Raw genomic sequence first — 19265 nt, 5'->3', positions numbered from 1 at the left:
TGAAGGGGCTGACAAGAACTACTACATGCATTTTGTGAGAGGAAAAGCTCAGGCAAGACTAGGATCAACATGGGAATTCCCTAATAGTTCAGTGGTCAAGAATTGGTGGTTTCACTGCTGAGGGCCTGGGTTCCATCAGTGATTGGGGAACTAAGAGTCCACAAGGCTTGTGGCACAGTTTAAAAGAAACAAAAAGACTAGGATCAATGAGATGAAATTACAGGAAAGCAAATGTTTAATTGAACTTTTTGCAAGTAGAACTCTCCATAAGTTTCTTCCTATGTGATTGTTGAATGAATTCATTGGAAGAGGATGAAGTTCTTGGAAGCCAAAACAATTCTGAAATGCAGATGTCACATCCCAGCGAACCACCAACCACACTGGTTAACATTATTTGCTGTGTGGTCTTTTCTCTAGTTGCTGAGAGCAGGGGCTCCTCCCTAGTTGTGCAGGGTTTTCATTGCGGTTGCTTCTCTTATGGAGCACAGCATCAATAGTTGTGGTGCATAGGCTCAGTTGCTCCGCAGTATGCGGGATCGTCCTAATCAGGGATAGAACCTGTGTTTCCTACATTGACAGGCGGATTCTTTACCACTAAGCCACCATGGAAGTCCCAACATGTGTGCTTTTTGAAGGACCAATCCCTAATCTACAGTTAGTCCCTAATTGCAATTGAGCAACAGCGGGGCTGGGAGGAGGGGGTCGATAAGGTAGGCAAGGACCTCTGTACCAAGTGCTGCAACATCAGCTGCACCTAGAAGATGACATCAGAGATCTCTGTCCAGGAAGCTTAGAACCCAGAGGCCCAAGGGCACAGCTACTTCAGGTGGATGCCGCCGGGAGAGAGATAACTGAATCTCGGGCTTAGAGGGCTAAGTGTGGAACTCCATGTCCATAAACGGGGACCGAGTTCCCACGCAGTGACCGGCCTGAGGATCACAGGAGAACCGGCCTCAAGTCCAGGAGAGGGACCGAGGTCACCGCGCCGAGCCCACGACTCCCCCTGGCCCGGCGGGAAGCGGCGGGGACACCGCCAAGACTTCCTCTAGTCGGCCCTTTCTTAGTTAAAAAAAGCAAAAAACAAAAAAAGGAGTGCAGACTAGGTCCCCGGCTGTTCACGTTGCGGGGGCTTCTCTCCACCAATCGCTGCGGGGCAGGGACCACCGGCGCACCCGAGACACCGAGATGCAGAAAAGACCTCCCGATTTCCTAGAGGGGCTGCTGCGGCCCCTCGCAGCTCTCCGCGGGCGGAGCTATGACGTACTTCCGGCTGCGCCGGCCGCGGTGCGCGCTGAGGTGTCCCAGCGGCCCGAGCGGCTCTGACTCACGGTGAGCCTCCTGGTCCACGGTTCGCGTGGCGGGCGGAAGAGGGAGTTTCCGCCGAAAGGGTGCGGGGAGGGACGAGTGGATTAGGCAGCTGTGGCCTCTGGGGACTCCCCAGACCGGTCCTGGGGGGAGGTTTGAGGAGGCCTCTGTCCCTACCCAGGCCCAGATGGCGGAGGCCTTTGCTCTCCTGAAAGCATTTCCGCTCCTACCCCCACCCCCGGGTTTAACAAGTGAAAGTTGGTCTCTTTCGCGTTACAAAGCAGTTTTTTTCTGCGTTCGGTCAGCCCAGTCGCCAGTCAGCTAGAACGGGGATGTTTTCTCTTATTTCCCGGGCCCTAAGTAGGCGGTCCAAATTCAAGAATTCGCCTGAGGGTCGGGAGCCTCGTGTGAGAAACTGAGCCTCGGAAGTTTTGTGTATTGTCTGAAATAGGGAGGGACTAGTTCGTTGGGCATTGTTCAGGTTAGAAAGTACGTAACAGGAATCTGCTCAAGTTTAGAAACCCATTTTATGAGGGCCGTTTACTTACAGTTTGTCTAGAGAAAGGTGATCGGGTGAGTGAGGTACTTAGAAACCCCTGTTATAAAAGGAGCAGTTGAAAGAGTTGTGAAAAGAGTTAAGCAAAAAAAAAAAAAAAAAAAAAAGAGTTAAGCAAGACAACTGTTTTCAGGTGTTGAAGAGTTAAGCAAAAGAACTGTTTTCAGGTGTTGGAAGACTACTCCGGAGAGAGTAAGTTTTGAACTAGGAGAGAACTAAGTGAAGAAAGAAGAGAAAAAGTGATGCAGAATTTGGTGCTGTTTAAAGAAAATCTAACAAAACTATCCAACAGTAGAAATCTGTGCCTCAAAATTAGCAGATTTGCCTGGGTAGGAGTTTTCAGTTACAGAAGAGTAACATTTAAAAAGTTGTAGGGCAAAAAAAAAGTAGGAAAAAAAAGCAGGTAAATCCCATATAATTGTTAGAATTTATAATAATAACTTGGTTCATTTATGCCTGATCTTCTAGAATGGGATTTGGGGCACTTTTGGGGGGGCATATAAGCTTTGGGAAATTGGCCTAAAGGAGGGGAAAAAACTCGGAACAGAACAAACACCTCTGCTTGTAGACTATGAACTTTTGCTCTTTGGCCCTTTTGTGCTAAACAGTCTAGAGAGCTTAAAGAAGATAGTTCATTGTGGTTGAAGACAATGTGAGTAATGAAACCTCTGTTTTCTATTCACATGCTTTTTTATTTTATAAACTCTTTATTGAGAAAAATTGAGAAGCCAAGATCTGGAGGGCATCCCTAAATGAACCTTTAGACAAACTCAGCATGACCAGATGTTTGGTCAAGACCAAATACTGGCTTTGACAGCGTAGGGGTGGAAATAAACCATTATCAGATTAAAAAAAAAAAAAATTCTTTACCAGTCTGACAGGTGGAAGAAAGAGAAGAGACAAAGGACAGGGAAATCCGGAGGCAACAGAGACTGAAATCCTTGAGGCCTTGTTTTTGGCCTTGTGATGATTTTGGCTTTTACTCCGTATGAGACACAAAGCCTTGAAAGGTGTGAACAGAGGAGTGATGTGATCTGACTTGTATAATATTTTACAGACAACCGAGACTTCCTTGGTGGTCCAGCGGTTAGGACTCGGTGCTTCCACTGAAGGGGGCGTGAGTTTGGTCCCTGATGAAGGAACTAAGAGCCTGCATGCTGTGTAGTGGGGCAGAAAAAAGAAAAAAGGCAAGATGATGGACTGGGACAGCAGTGTTGGAGGAAGTGAGATGTGGTTGAATTCTGAATCTCTTGTGTGTAGAGATAACAAGATTTGCTCCTGAATTGTGTGTAGAATGTGAAGGAAGAGTCAGGGGTGACCAGGGTTTTTTGTTCCAGAAAACGGAACAGTAAAATTGCCCTTCACTGAGATGAGCAGCTTTGGAGGAATGATGGGAAGTGCAGTTTTGGACACGTTAAGTTTAGGAAGCCACTGGATATGCTGGTGGCAAGGTCAAGTGGGTAGTTGGTTGTAAGAGTCTGGCGCTCGGAAGAGAGGTCCAGGCTGGAGATAAATTGGCAAGTGTGAATAAATAGATGGTAATTAAAGCCATGCAACCGGATGGTATCAAGGAGAGTGAGTGCAATTAGGAAGAAGGCCCCAGGCGCCCAGCCCCCCACATGTTGGTGGCCTTACTGAGGCATGAATTTGAATTGTGGGCACTGCAAAACTGGTGTGCTGGAATAAATCACTGAGCTACTGGGCTCAGTTACTACTGACGGTACTCATCTAGGGAAACTTTTTTCCTAAAGTATGACTCTGTGTGTTTTGCAAAGACAGTGGTGTGATGTAGTGGCATCTGTGTCTGGATTTGCTAAGGTCTGGATCCCATGTAGGACACGCCCTGTTTAGTGCCTCCTATGCCGCGTTAGTTATAACCACTAGTGTCTGAGTTTCCCAGGCTGAATCCCAGAAGCTGAGCAGCCCAATGGAGAGTCCCGCTCTTCTTGGGGTGCCCTCTTCTGGACAAAGTAGGAAATTCTGTAATAGTTAAGTTAACAGAGTTGTTCTTGAGTGTTAGAGACAAGATGGCAGTGCTTCCCCTGGCTCAGTTTTCAAGTAATCCTCATCTTGGGAGCCTCAGTGGCATGGTGAGTGCAGAGGACAGCATAGAGGAGCGTTCAGTGCTGACTCTGGTCCACTGCGGGAACAGTGGTACCTCGTGCGATGCTTCGGAGTTGGGGTACCGTAGCGGAGAGTCCAGCTCTCATCCCTAGAATTCTGAACTAATTAGCAGCTGATAATTATCAGCTTTCTCATAAAAGCAAGATTGCATATTGAGGTTTCATTCTTAGAACCCTATTTCCTGTGTTTTTAATTACCCAAATTGATCACAAAAATAAAGGGGAAGAGCCATATAAAATACATGTTTTAAATACATATTTATCGAATATGTGAAACTAAATACCTGATATAAAAGCTGTAACATGTACCTTTGTTGGAAGGTTCTGCATGGGCTGGAATTCGTGCTTTTTTGTTTTCCTGGGTTTTTTTTTTTTTTTTTTTTGAAGGCCCTAGAATTTGGGCATTAGAAGTAAAATCTATCTTGGTTTGTTAAAAACTGCTTATGATCCTTTAAAGATTTTATGATTTTTCTAGTTAGAAACGTAATATCCACTAAAGAAAATTTAGAAAATGAAAAAGACTTTTAAAAATTGAAATCGTTCATAATTCTTTGTCCCAGAAAGATCAGTTAGTGTTTTTCCCTTTTTCCTTCATTGTGATTATGTGTATATTATGTGTGTGTGTGCAAGATATTTCAGGTGCAGTCAAGCCAGATCCATGGAGGTTGACATGCATGTGAGAAATGAGCATACTTTGCTGTCTGGCTCAGGAAACTCAAACAGGGGCTCTGTATCAACCTAGAGGAGTGGGGTGGGGAGGGAGGTTTAAAAGGGAAGGGATGTATGTATGCCTATGGCTGATTATGTTGAGGTTAAAAAAAAATGAGCACACTCAGTTTACTAAATGCCTTAGATCTAGATTATCTACAACTCCTGTTCCCTCATCTTCAGCTTTTGTAAGCCATTCGTACATCCTTTGTGTGGTCTCTACTGTTGTTGTCAGTGTAACTTCATGTAATGAACACCCACATAGATTTTTATGTCTTTGGCTCTTTATTGAGACTCCTGTAATTTTCCTTACTCAGAATCCAGTATAGGAACACCTATGTGACAGGGAAGATGCTGCTCAGAGTTTGAAAACATGCTCATCAGGAAGGCCAGTCATAAGCATGTAAGATTAATTAACTTAGGTAGTTTTCTTTCAGAGTATACTTAATAATAGGGTGATTCTGTTGTCTGTTCACTTATTACTTTCCCATCTCCCCCTTTCTCTGTCCCCTACTGGTAATCACTAGTTTGTTCTTTATATCTGTGAGTCTGTTTCTTTTTTGTTACATTCACTGGTTTTATTGTTTAGAGTTCACATGTAAGTGACAATGTACAATATTTGTTTTTCTCTCTCTGACTTGTTGCACTAAGCATAATACCCTCTGAGTCCATCTATCCATGTTTTGCAGATGGTTCCAGTCTTTTGTATGGCTGAATAGTATTTGCACACACACCCCTTTCTAGCTGCTCATCTGTTGATGGTCACTTAGGATGCTTCCATATCTTGGCAGTTGTAAATAATGTTGGTATGAATATTGAGTGGTTTAGTCGCTAAGTTGTGTCCAGCTCTTTGTGACCTCATGGACTGTAACCCACCCACAGGCTCCTCTGTCCATGGGATTTCCCAGGCAAGAAGACTGGAGTGGGTTGCCACTTCTCCAGGGGATATTCCCCACCCAGGGATTGAACCTGGATCCCCTGCATTGCATTCAGATTCTTTACCAACTGAGCCACCAGGGAAGGCCCATGTATATTTTTGAATTAGTGTTTTCATTTTCTTCAGCTAGCTATGCAGAAGTGGAATTGAGCCACAGAGCACTCTTTCAGAGGATGAAGACAAAATCAGATCAAAATAGGATATCCTGAGCTGACTCTAGAAAGATTTTTGATAGTCATTGTTATATGGCTTTTTTTTTTTTTCATTTATTTTTATTAGTTGGAGGCTGATTACTTTACAATATTGTAGTGGTTTTTGTCATACGTTGACTTGAATTAGCCATGGATTTACATGTGTTCCCCATCCCAATGCCCCCTCCCACCTCCCTCTCTACCCGCTCCCTCTGGGTCTTCCCAGTGTACCAGGCCCGAGCACTTGTCTCATGCATCCAACCTGGGCTGGTGATCTGTTTCACCCTAGATAATATACATGTTTCTATATGGCATTTTTTAGTGGCTATAAGTTCCACAGTTTCTTAAAGACCAAATAGCATACTTTTTCTTTTGATAATTTTATGGTAATCCTATTTTCATAGGTTTAACGTGTAGCCCTCAAGAACCAGAAATCCACAGGAACCAACATTCCTGCCCCACGGAATCCTGTCTGTAGTGACAGCTGTTTCTAGAGCGCCTCCGAGATGAAGGTGCTGGGCATGGCCACGGTTCTGGGCCCCAGGCCTCCACAGGAGCAGGGGCCTGTGATTGTGAAGATTGAGGAGGAGGAAGAGAAAGGGAAGCGCCTTCCCATGGAGATATTCCGCCAGCGCTTCAGGCAGTTTGGGTACCACGACACCCCTGGCCCCCGGGAGGCACTCAGCCAGCTCCGGGTGCTCTGCTGCGAGTGGCTGCGGCCCGAGATCCACACCAAGGAGCAGATCCTGGAGCTGCTGGTGCTCGAGCAGTTCCTGACCATCCTGCCCCAGGAGCTCCAGGCCTGGGTTCAGGAGCACTGCCCTGAGAGCGCCGAAGAGGCCGTCACTCTCCTGGAGGATCTGGAGCGGGAGCTGGATGAGCCGGCACCACAGGTAGACCGGGGCGCCCTCCTCTCCTGCGAGATTGAGAGCCCAGCGGGTCAGGCAGGGGTGGGTGTGTCCACACACTGAGAGCGGCTGACAGGACCTTCCACTGACTTAGGCTCTCTTTCCTGCTGGTTTTCTGTTATCCTGTGTGGAGTTCAGGGATTACCCTTGGGAGTTGAATGGAATGGAAGTTCTCTTTCCTAGAGGTTCTACATAGCTGTTCTGAGATTTTTTTTCATTCTGGTTCTTAAAGTGAGCTGTGCACAGACCCAGCCTTTTGTAATTGTCTCTAGGCTTCCCCACCTCCCCGTGAGCAGAAACGGTCGTGGGAGAAGATGTCACCCTCAGGAACGGCAGAGGAGTCCCTGAGCAGCCCGCAGCTAGAGTCTGTGGAGACCAGTCACAGATACGAGTCTTGGGGGCCCCTCTACATCCAAGAGACTGGTGAAGAGGAGAAGTTCACTCCAGCGCTGAGGAAGGTTCGAGGTAGGACCATCTCTCAGGCCCCTGCTTGGTGCCCCAGGCCTTTGTGGTGAAGGAAACAGTCACCCTAATTCCTGATTGTCAGGCAGTCCCCTGAGCTGACAAGGCAGAATGAGTTCGTTTCTTCCCTCAGGTGTGTCTCAGTCTTGGCGTGGGAACAAATGATACACTCTTGAAGGCAGAGCTGAAGTTTGATAAGGGGACTGTTCACGGAGGCGAGGGCAGGTTGAATGAACTGATAAGAGATTGTGCTGGTTCATTTGTTCATGACTTGGTGGCCCTGCTATTACCAGTTTTCAGTGTGGATTTCTCTTTTTCTCCTTTTCTGTGTGTGGATGGTTAGGTGGACTTTTCAGAGGTATGACTGCCTAGTGAAACGGTCTAAAAAAGCTTAACGACTTCAGTCAGATTTCAACAGTTGCTTTATAACTGAGAGAAGGACAGAACACATGTATTGATAGTTCAAATGAGGAGAGTTAAACCCTCATAGGAGTTAAGTACTGTCATTCAGATTACTAAGGATCTGGGATTAGAATGATTATAAATGGACCAAACATTCTCTTTTATTGCTATTAAATACATTCAGCTTCTATGAGAATGCAGAATTTGTGAGTTGGCCACTAGCCTCCTTGCCCTTAATTATCCTTTTTATTTTCTGTTACCAACTTTGACGCTTCCACAATCTTTCTTTGTTTCTTTCTGCCTGAGCATCACCCAGCTGCTTTGCTGCTGTCTCAGTATGCTTAGTTTTGCCTGAAGTGTTGCCTCATTTCCCTCTATACATGAAGTTCTCCTGGCAGACAACGCTGTGTACTCCTCATACCATGATAGCTTCTGGTAGGGGCTTGCGTGAAAGTCTGGCATTGTAAACTAGATCTGATAATGCCCTGTTTGTCTTAAACGTGATACTGTGACTTTATAGAGTGGTATTTGGTTACCCCTGAGAATCCATCAGTGTTACCTGATGGTTCTTTCTCATTTAATGGTTTTTTTCCTCATGATAGGAAGCAACTGACATGTCCTTATCCTGCTTACTGTTTCAGATCGTAAGTCGAAGACCCAGAATGAGGAATCAACAGATAAGGAGGGAAGTTCTGAAGAATCTCATGCAGAAGGATTCAGAAGGGATACACTTCCCATGATTATCGCCGATAAATGTGAGGCCAGGTTAGAAAGGCAGTGGGTAAATCCAGAAAAGGAGAGAGGAACAAAAAGCCCTCTCCAAGACAAAGGTTCTGCTAAAGGTAGAGAAGTAGTGACTAAACCTGCCCCAGGAGAGAGACGTTACATATGTGCTGAGTGTGGGAAGGCCTTTAGTAATAGCTCCAACCTCACTAAACACCGGAGAACACACACGGGGGAGAAACCGTATGTGTGCACCAAATGTGGGAAGGCTTTCAGCCACAGCTCCAACCTGACCCTTCACTACAGGACACACCTGGTGGACCGGCCCTATGACTGTAAGTGTGGGAAGGCCTTCGGTCAGAGCTCAGACCTCCTTAAGCACCAGCGAATGCACACTGAAGAGGCCCCTTACCAGTGTAAAGATTGTGGCAAAGCCTTCAGTGGCAAAGGCAGCCTCATTCGCCACTACCGAATACACACCGGGGAGAAGCCCTATCAGTGTAATGAGTGTGGGAAGAGCTTTAGTCAGCACGCGGGTCTTAGTTCTCACCAGAGACTCCATACTGGAGAGAAGCCGTATAAGTGCAAGGAGTGTGGGAAAGCCTTCAACCACAGCTCCAATTTTAATAAGCACCATAGAATCCATACTGGGGAAAAGCCCTATTGGTGTAGTGATTGTGGGAAAACCTTCTGTAGTAAGTCCAATCTTTCCAAACATCAGAAAGTCCACACTGCAGAGGGAGAAGGGTCTTAACTGTCGGGTACGATCTCTTGGTGGTTTTTGTTTTTCTAACTTTAGAACGTGAATGTTAGAGACAGCCCAATAATTGCAGAGTTAACTATGGAGTAGATTTTGTTTGTTTGACTCAATGTTAAGGGGATGGAGTGAGAGCTCAGGCAGGGACAGGGTGGGTTCCTCACCTGCCTACCAAGTCACCGGGGCAGGGTCCCCTCACCACACTTCACGTCCCGTACACCATGCCGGCATTGCCTTCTGTATAGTTACACTGCTTTGTGTCCAGTATAATTAAAGAAGAAGCATTAGAACTGTTTAGCTGTTTTAGGATATACTCAAGATTATGACTTGTAAAGAAATGAGCCATGTTGAACACAGTTTAATCTGATTCAGAATAAACTTAAAAGTTCTTGTAATGCCTCAGGACTGTTATTGTTTAAAAAAAAATTGTTAATCAAACCCTATTCTAGAAAGAGGAAGCTTCCTACTGGTTTTGCTTTTGGAATATTTGGATTTGGGGTAAATGAAACTTTTGAGTACTTGCGAATGTGTTAGGAAACTGTGGCCAGGTGTGTAGAGCAGCTGCAGCTTGGTCTTCATTGTGCGTTTCCTACATACGGAACACTTTTTTTTCTTTTTTTTTTGGTCTTTGGGAACATTCTGTCAGCCTCACATGCTTTTTGGTCTTGTGTACTCTGTCTGCCAAAGTCTGAAAATCTTGACTCCTTGAGACACTTTCTTCTAGTTCCAGAAGCCAGTAATCCAGAGTATGATTTTACCTTAAATCGACCTTGTCTTTTCCCTCTGACTGCAGACTCTTTGGTTTCAGGTGTGGCTTTTGGCCAGTTGGTCCTCCTGGTACTTGGAAACCTGACTTCACTCTTTCCTCCTATCGGTTGCTTACCTTTGTGAAGTTTTTTTCCATTTCTTATTGGTAGTCACTGAAATCTCTCTTTGCTGCTGCAGCCCTATCGGTCATGCAAACCTGACATGCCAGAATTGAGGACAGCAAGAAAGTGTCATGTCTAGTACCAGTTCTGATCGCAGGAAACTGCCTCATGTGCCATCCTGGAATCAGATTAAACTACAGGTAATCAGCCCCTGCACCAGCCAAATATGTTAGGGCGGGAGGTGGGGGAGTCATTACTGAAAAAGATTCAGCAGTGCTGGGATATGAACAGATCCTCATGGAGGCCCACAGAATTTAGTGATTAGATGGCAGCTGGGTGTCTTTCCAGCCCCCACTGGAGCTCCTGGTCCAGATCAGGGACAGTAGGAACCTGCTAAGTCCAGAGACTTGCATCTCATCCTCTGGTGAGAAGGGCCTGGACCCCAGGTCTGTCCTGACTCTGCAGTGGTACTTTCTGATGGGCGTTGATGTGAGACAAAGGTCCAAACACTTCTTCAGCTCCCGTGAGTCCATCAGCTGAAATCTTCCTCTGATCTCTTTGTCTCAGATTTTCAGCCTTATTCTTTGCAGACCCGTTGTCTAGCTAAGCCACAGCCCAGGAGACACTTTCTCCTTCCATGAAAAGTTGGTGTTCAGTACACGGCTCACAGCTCTGCCCACCAGTTTTCCCCTCTCTAGCCTTTAGGGCCACTCCTGAGCAGGGCCGTGTGAATCAGCACATTTTTGGTTCACACATCAAAATCCTGAGCTGAACCCTCTGTGAGACAGAAACCCTACTTGTTTCTCCCACCACATCAAAGGGAAATGAAGCCATAGGTGTGAGCAGAGAGACATCAGTTCAGCAAAGGTAAAGGACGTGGGGATGTGGCTCCTGCTTACACACCGTGTAACTTATAGGCCTGCTCAGATTGTCTGGTGACTACATTCATGTTTGTCATCAATCACAATATTGCAGTCTGTATGTATTGGGGAAGATGGGGACAGATTTTGAGAATGGGCTTTAATCTTGAGAGGCACCTGAGTCAGGTGGGATCTTTGCATGGTCTTCAGGCAAAATGAGGCTCTTCTCCTGCATCAAGGGGGAAGGGAGGTGCTTTTGTTAGGCCAGAGGGCTGAAGGGAATTTAGGGTTCCAGGTGATAAAGCACTGCTACCAAAATGTCTCGGATACTAGGACCCCAATCAGGGCCTGGAATCTTGGCCTCAGTGACTAGGGGAGGCTTTTCATTTAGCCACCTTTGCTGCTCTGCCGCCCTGACAACTAAATCCTGCACCTGATTTTCAGAGCAGCCTGCCTGCTCTGTAGAAGGTGCACCCTTAAACATCACCCGGAGGACTCCTGGCTGTCACAGCGTGCCCTCAATAGATAGTTGGCTGACCCCAGTCTATTGTTTTCTTTCTTCAAAGCTTGAGAGAAGGACACTCTGCAGCGCTTATATAGAACCGCTCCCGTCCCAGTAACATGCGGGTCCCAGAACCACGGCCTAAACATGCTCCCCCGGTACCTGCACTTCATCTCTCATCAGAACAAGTGAATGGTAGTGACTGCCGCGGGGTAGGATGCCAGCGGTTACCACCACGGAGTTTATCACCAGTCTCTTTTTTTTTTAACCACCTGTTCCAGAATCCTATCCTGAGGACTCAGTTTCTAGGGCCACTTCCAGTACCAGCTGTCAGTTTGGATTTCCCCTAAAACAGAGCCCAAGAAAAGGGCCTGGGGGCAGAAAGATTTATCTAGGGGACGCGAGGAGGCAGGAGAGAGAGAGGAGGGAGAGTCAGTAATGGATGCAGTATTGAGCCGGTAATGATGTCGGCAACCAGTGCTCAGGTCTGCTGGGGACCTTCAGAGACGGGAAGACCACTGGTCTCCCTGAGCTCTGCTCAGCCCCGGTGCCCACCTCCCACAGTTAGGAGGCCAGTGCCTGCTCGGGTCCAGGAGAGCGGCTGAGGACCCCGGTGGGCTGGGGGGTCGCTGTCCCGGGGACTGTGAGGCCAGCTTGGTTTGAAGATGCTTGTGAGCGTCTGCTCGTGCGTCGCACAGACACACATTCATATGCACATACACAGGACCCCTGGCCGGGCTGCCAGGTTTAGCAAATAAAAGCACATTTGGATTCCAGGTAAACAGTGTATTTGGAACATCCTTACACTGAAAAAACTATTCAATGTCTGAAATTAGGCTTGGGGTTAGAGTATCTGGGCATCTTATCCGGCATCCTACTCCCAGTATGTGTGAGCAGCAAACCTCCACCTCTCTGTCCAACCTACTACAGATACCAAAAGCATAAGGGAGCAAAGGAGAAAGACAGGACATCTTCAAAGTGCTTCAAAGGACTCTTTCAAAGTGAAAGGACCACCCACAGGACTGTAGAACATTTTTACAAATCGTGTATGTGTGATAAGGCACTTTTACATTGAATATATTTACATCTGAGTAATAAAAAGACAACCAATTGAAGACAGGCAAAGGACAAAGATAAACCTGTGGACAATAAGTTGATGGAAAGGAAAGGTGCTCAAGGTAGCCATGAGAAAAAGGCAAATCAAAACCACGATGAAGCCACATCATACCAGCTAGGATGGCTGTAATAGAAAAGATAACATCAAGTGTTGTTGAGGATGCAGAGAAGTCAGAAGTTTATACCCTGCCAGTGAGAATGTAAAATGCAACAACCACTTTGGAAGCCAGTCTGGCATTTCCTCATTAAATATAGCATTTGACTGAAATTCCTACCCTCAATACGTACCCAAGAGAAATGTAAACATATCCACACAAAAACTTGTACATGAATGTTCAAAGCAACATTATTCATAATAGCCAAAAATAAGAAAAAGCCCAAATGTTTCCATCAGTGGGTGAAAGAAAAAAAAAATGGGGTTATCCATAGAATAGAATATTATTTAGCCATAAAATGGATGATGTATAGATTCACACTGCAACATACATAGGTGAAATGACATCATTATACTGAGTGAAAGAAACTTAGACATGAAAAGCCACATATTGTACGATTATGATACCAGTTAACATGAAATGTCTAGAATAGGCAAGTCCATGGAGACAGTAGACTGGTAGTTGTCTAGGGCTGGGGGAGTTGGGGGGAAGTGAGGAGTGACTGCTAAAGGGTGCAGGATTTCTTTTTAGGATGATATGTCAAATTGTGATGACTGGTTACACAACTCTGGATACTAAAGACCACTGGATATGGTGATGAATTACTTCTCAATAAAGTTTTTAAAAAACAAGCTCAAGCAAATGAACAAAGGCTTTGCCAAGTGGCCAGCCTTGGTGGAGCAATGGAGGATTCACGCCGTGGAGACCAGTGGATGCCCACGTAGGCTGCTGCTTAGTAGAAGATGTGCCAGGCCAGGGACTCAGATGTGAAAAGAGGAAAAGATTCACACCAGCAGTTAATCCTTGCCTGTAATATCTAGGGAAATTTTCTGTTCATTTCAACTGGAATCGAGGACCAAGAACTCTTGTGTGAAAAAACCCCCTCCCATCTGATAGTCGATTTTCAGAGCACCACCCTTCCTAGACAGCAGCGCCCCTCACTGTTCTGAGAATGTGGCAAACACAGCCCTCTGCAAGAGCCCTTTGCAGCTGCTGTCCTCGCGCTTGGAGTGCTTTCCCCCCCGGTGTGAACATACTGGGAATTCAGCGACCTGGAAAGGAGGGCAGGACACTGCAAACTGAACGGTACCAGCAAAGACACGGTGGTGGGAGTCAGTGGCAAGCTCATGGGGAAGGGGCTGGGGGGTCCTGGGGAGCGGAGAGGCCTCTGATGGCGGGTTGTGGAGTCAGTGGTGAAATCTGACAGGACAGAGTGACAGTCCCCGAACAGGTGTGAGACGTCAAGAAAATGGAGTGGGGTTATCCCAGAGTACGTTCAGCTGGGGAAGTTTGGTGTTTCTATGGTGTAATTAGAGCAGATACAAATTTCTGAGAACTTAGATGTTTAATTCAGGGTACAAGACAGGTAACATAAGTAGCTTTATGAGCAATTTTTTGGGGGTCACTTGCTACTCCATGAGTCTGATGATGCATCAGTCTCTTCCTGCCAAAGAGACCACCTGAACTTCCTTTTCATTGGAACTTTTCGTCTGGAGTCCACACTGTGGTAAGGCAGACTGGGTGGTATTTCACAGTTCTGGACAGTTTTGTCTTGATGATGTCTGCCTGCCCCCAGCCTAAGTGTTGTCCCACACACAGAATGCCACAGAGCACAGAAGGTCCCGCACGTGGGCATGATGGTGACGGTGACTGTAATGTTGAGATGGTCTGGGGTGGTATCCAGGGGAACATGATGGAGTCTTGAGGAAAGGAGGAATCACACCCTTGTAACACTAAAAAAGGAACAGTTGCCTGTATTTACTGACCCCTGTTCTCAATTCAGCTTTAATGCCATTTGCTCACTGAAGCTTTTTGTGCTAGCCACGTGCTCTGTCCACGTGGACACCAGCTGGCTGGCTTCCTGTGATTCCCCATTTCATTTGCAGAGACAGCACTGCGGTGTAATGAAGAGCCCGAGCTCTAGAGCCAGACTGCCTGGGTTTGAACGCCTGTGCCACTGCTTACTATCTCTATCGTGTATCAGGTTCTCATCTGTAAGAGGGGTGTTAATATGACTAACAGCACATATGATCGTGTGAAGATAATGCTGACTTTCCTGTCCATGCTGGCGCATAGATGGTCAGTAAAGATACCCTGTCATGATAGTTACTGACCTCTCCTGGGGTCTCACTCTGGCTCCCATTAGGCTAGCGCCCCCTTAGTGCAGAAGCCCTGGGTGGTTCATCTCTGTATCCCCCACGGCACTCACTAAGTTGTTGGCGAAGAGCTTCAAGGATCAGTGGCAGGAGATCTGGGGAGACGGTAATGAGTGTCTCTGAGTCTCCCTGCGCAGTGTATTGTGCCTGGAGAACTCCCCTCCCTCCTCTCCTTCCTTTCTTCTTTCCTGAAGAAAAGGGAATAAAAACGGGGCAGTAATAGTACCCACCTCGCGCAGGCTGGCTACAGAGATTAAATGAGTTATCGGGTAAAGCGCTTAGAACAATGCCTGATGCACAGTGCCTACGTCATGGCTGGTACTCCTTACTACCTTTATTTCCCCTTTTTCTTGGTGTATATTTTTTCTGATTATGAACGCCATACTTATTTGTGGTAGCAAAGTGTGAAAATGTAGGAAAAACCCCACCAGAGTGAAGGCGACAGAGGTTTGAACAAATAAGTAGAAGACAGAGGAGGAAAGATGAGCACAATCATGAGCGTGCGTACAAGGTGCAGAGGCAGCTGGAGGAAATGGTGGACCTGGTGGGGATGGAAGGTGGCGTCCACCAGGCCCTGGGAAGGCTCCACAGACTAGGGGAAGGTTACGGAGGAGGAGGTGAGTGGATGCGGGGGAAGGCCATTAGCATGTGCAAAGGCCCAAGGCATTAAATGCCATCCGGGCACTGCCGTTCTGCATTGCCCCCGTGTGCTGGAGGGGAGGAGCGTCGGGAGAGTGGGAAGGGCCGGGAAGTGAGAAGCCCCGTGTCAAGAGGAAGAATGAAAGCTTGGAGCTGCCATCATCCAATCAGCATTTAGGAGAGATGACTCCGGCACAGGCAGGACCAATGGGCTGGAGGAGACTTTGGGAGCAAAGAGACCGGCTGTTAAAGCTGGTGCCAAAGTCGGGAACAAGTTGGAGACGGCCTCGGCCGCTGCGGAAGCACCCCCGGAATGGGCCAGACAGGATGGGCTGGAGACGTGGAGGGAGCGGATGTGGGGAGGAAAAGGCGAGCAGCCAGGACGACGCCCAGGTCCGGGGCTTGACAGGGAAGTTGGCGTCAGCAGCCAAAGTAAGGGATACGCGAGGGAAACCATGCTTGTGGAGGAACGTGCTGAGAGTCTCTGTCATTCCCAAGAAACCACGCTGGTGACCATATTTATCTGTGTGTATAGGTGATAGTCCATGGGAATTTTTATTCATTAAAAAAACCCCTTCAGTTCTTCATTATTAACATATTTAAAATAATGCACCTGACTGCTTTTTTAAAGTGGAAAAATAAACTTAAACTCTATAAACAATTTGTTGTTCAGTCACTAAATCATGTCTGACTGCGACCCCATGGACTGCAGCACGCCAGGCTTCCCTGTCCTTCACTGTCACCCGGAGTTTGCTCAAATTCATGTCCATCCAGTCAGTGATACTATCTAACCATCTCATCCTTTGCTGCCCTCTTCTCCTTTTGCTTTCAGTCTTCGCCAGCATCAGGGTCTTTTCCAATGAATTTGTTCTTCACATCCGGCGGCCAAAGTATTGGAGCTTCAGCTTCAGCATCAGTTCTTCCAATGAATATTCAGGGCTCATTTCCTTTAGGATGGACTGGTTTGATCTCCTTGAAAAACAAAAAAGAAAAAGTCTTTGGGGAGCTTTTAAAGACAATCTTTTAATCAGGAACAGTTTGCTAAGATGTTCTTTTCCGTTCACACTCCTGCCAGCTGTCATGTTCAGGTAAAACCAGGCTTTTCTCCTACTTGGAAACTGAACACAGAATATTCTCTCAGAGTTATTTCAGTTGGAGCTCAAAGAACAGGTGTAACTTAGGGTGGGCAGGAAGCATCAGGGATGAAATTGCTTTGTTACTTTTGTTATGACTGATAATGTCCTTGTGAATCACTCACAGGTGAGAAGGCAGAGCCAAGGGTGGAAAGCAGGAGCGTACTCAGCACAACTTAAGGTCCAGCGATTTTGCCTGGGGCAGCAGCCAGCCTCCCATCCCTGCACACAGCACCACGGAGGCTGGAGAGCCTGCTGCCCCGGGATACTGTCCACAGTGTCTGCACCAAGCCGAGGTTGAAGATGCTTTCCAAGGCCCTCCTGGATTCTAATTCTCATTGGCTGAAGGTAGGGAGCTGGAGCAGGATGCAGGAACCTCACGGGAGTGAACAGAGGGTGTGTTTGGGGCTCATTACCATCCTGCTATTTGATGTGACAGACTTTTTGCTTGAGCAAACAGACTTCCAAACCTTTTCTTGGGCCCCCTCTGTGCTCTTCCTTGTAAAATCTAGTTTTAGCGAGTCCCGCATCCTTCACATCTGAACCCCCTTAATATCTAGTCATCCCACACCATCACCCCAGGGAGATGTCCAAACCACCCTGCCCTTTCTCCATCAAGAATCCTAAGTCAGTTTAGCCAAACCCCTCTGACCCCTAAAGCTTCCCCTTAGGAAGTTCCCATCCACTGACCCCCTCCCTGCTCCTTAGCTATAAATCCCCAGGTGGCCATACAAAAACCAGTTGGGAAAGGGTCAGGAAGAGTATATGCCACGTGTCTGCTTCTACTAAGACCTTCACTTGGAAATCCCCCCCCCCCCCACCTCCATGACCTCAATTCTAAAACCTTCCCCCGTGACAGCAATCCATCTTTCCTGCTCAGGACTTTCCTGCTCAGCATCTGACTGATGCTGGTCAGATGTAGGAGGATGAGACTAATTACTCTTTTAAAAATTTTTTATTTAATTTTTGGTTGCACTGGGTCTTTGTTTCTACTCTTAGGCTTTCGTGGAGGTGAGCATGGGCTGCTCTCTAGCTTCCTGGCGCACAGGCTTCTCAGGGAAGTGGTTTCTCTTGTTGCAGAGCATGGGTTATAGGGTGAGAGCTCAGTAGTTGGGGAGCACAGGCTTAGTTTCCCTGTGGTATGTGGTATCTTAGTTCCCAGGGACTGAACCCGTCTCCCCTGCATTGGCAGACGGATTCTTAACCACGGGAACACCAGAGAAGTCCACCTCAGACCTTTTGACCTTGAGCGGTTTGTAGAAATTCTGAGAGAGGGCAGTTTATGGGGGGGGGGGGGGGGCGGGGAATGTATCTGGTTTGAAAGAAACAATTTGAAACTTTCAAAAGGCCCAAAGGTAAATGCCCCACCACCTGATGAGACCAGAGACTGGAGCTTGGGAGAGATCAGGACCAGTTGTGCAGATGTAAAAATTAATTGAAGCTAACAGTTGAGGTCATCGGAGTAAATGGGTTCCTGGGGTAACGGCATAGGCATAGAAAGAGACCACCGATACCATGACTGAACACTGAGGAATGCCCAGTTAGGGACAGAAAAGAGGAATCAGGAGAAAGGGATGAATCATTAGGACACTCGAGTGAGTCAAACGTTATAGCTATTGCAAAGGTATTTTTTTAATGTATTTTTCACACAGTGGCCCTGTTGAGTCTCAGGTCCCCCTGAGCTCTGAGGAGTGACGGTCATGGTCTTTGCAGGGTAGAGGCGGTCAGCGCCTGGGCAGAGAAGGGACTGAGCCCTCCCATGCAGTGATGGGCCATCACCCAGCAGTTCCACATGCTCAGGCGTCTTTCCCAGAGCTTCACGACTGCACCTGCACAGGAGAAGCCAGGCACCTCCTGCCTGCCACTTCCTCCCCTTTACCACGCAGAACCTAGTAAGGCCTCGCTCACGTTTATCTCCTAGAAATGTTCTCCATTTCATGACCAGTTCTCAGCGTAAATGTTTAGAAGCTCTACCCTCGGGAATTATACTTCATGGGTCTGACTCAAACGCCAACACCTGCGTGACTAGCAAGAAGCCTAGTGACCCTGCTGTGATGGCTCATGGTCTGCACATGGAGAAACAAAGTCACCCTCAAGTCTGTGGTGGGCGTCAAAGAAGAGCCAAAAATGATGAGTTTTAAAAAATTAAAAACACATTACATGGCCAATCACAGTGTATGATCCAGAATTTTTCAGAGGCTAGAGTTCCAGACATTTCCTCATCTTCTCCATCTCAGCCTTCTTCATGACTATAACTGCCCCCCGCCCAAAAGCCAAATCAAGAAATCTCAGTATACCTATTGTTTTGTTTTGGGCTGTGTGGTATGGCTTGCAGGATCTTAGTTCCCCAACCAGGGATCAAACCTTGCACCCAGACAGTGAGAGAACCGAGTCCCAACCACTGGACCGCCAGGGAACTTCCTCGGTTGTCCATTGTGACCCAGCATCTAAGTAGGCTCCTGTCAAGGACCCCATACCCAGAAACGCCTTTCCAGTCCTGGTCGCTGGTGTTAAGTACTGCACCACACAGAAGGACGTGCAGACATAAAACCCTAAAGGCAGGCATGGATGTGTAAGCGGCCGCGTCAGTGAGACAGCCTGCATGCGCTGTGTGCAGAGGGCAGGATGCAGTCGAAGGGCAGAGGTTCCAGGTTTGAGATTAGAGGAGAAATGGTCGTTTGTAAAGTTTTAAAGATTAACTTTTAAAGAGTCCATTCATAGTCACTGATGTTTCTTGTTTAAACTGAAATAAACTTGGCCCCT

General features: G+C 47.1%; 2 protein-coding genes across 5 annotated transcripts in view; both read left to right on the top strand.

The window, feature by feature from the left end:
- The window catches only part of LOC122701865 (60S ribosomal protein L12-like), a 144841-nt gene that overhangs the window by 40218 nt on the left and 85358 nt on the right, over positions 1 to 19265 (top strand). The window contains exon 2 of the mRNA XM_043915268.1: positions 17502 to 17507. Coding sequence (XP_043771203.1) covers positions 17502 to 17507 — 6 coding nt within the window. The remainder of the gene's footprint in view (positions 1 to 17501; positions 17508 to 19265) is intronic.
- On the top strand, positions 1184 to 9467 carry ZSCAN21 (zinc finger and SCAN domain containing 21). 4 transcript variants are annotated; one of them, XM_043915234.1, is made up of 4 exons: positions 1184 to 1329; positions 6225 to 6713; positions 7001 to 7193; positions 8234 to 9467. In XM_043915234.1, the coding sequence occupies exons 2-4, from the start codon at positions 6327 to 6329 to the stop codon at positions 9067 to 9069; spliced, it is 1416 nt and encodes a 471-aa protein (XP_043771169.1). In that variant the 5' UTR covers positions 1184 to 1329; positions 6225 to 6326; the 3' UTR covers positions 9070 to 9467. The 4 variants fall into 4 exon arrangements, with proteins under 4 accessions (XP_043771169.1, XP_043771170.1, XP_043771171.1 ...); XM_043915235.1 differs by lacking the exon at positions 1184 to 1329 and adding an exon at positions 2493 to 2513; XM_043915236.1 differs by lacking the exon at positions 1184 to 1329 and adding an exon at positions 3931 to 3951.

This window comes from Cervus elaphus, chromosome 10 (genome assembly GCF_910594005.1).
Source record: "Cervus elaphus chromosome 10, mCerEla1.1, whole genome shotgun sequence".
NCBI lineage: Eukaryota > Metazoa > Chordata > Mammalia > Artiodactyla > Cervidae > Cervus > Cervus elaphus.
This window is presented reverse-complemented; position numbering and strand designations above follow the sequence as displayed.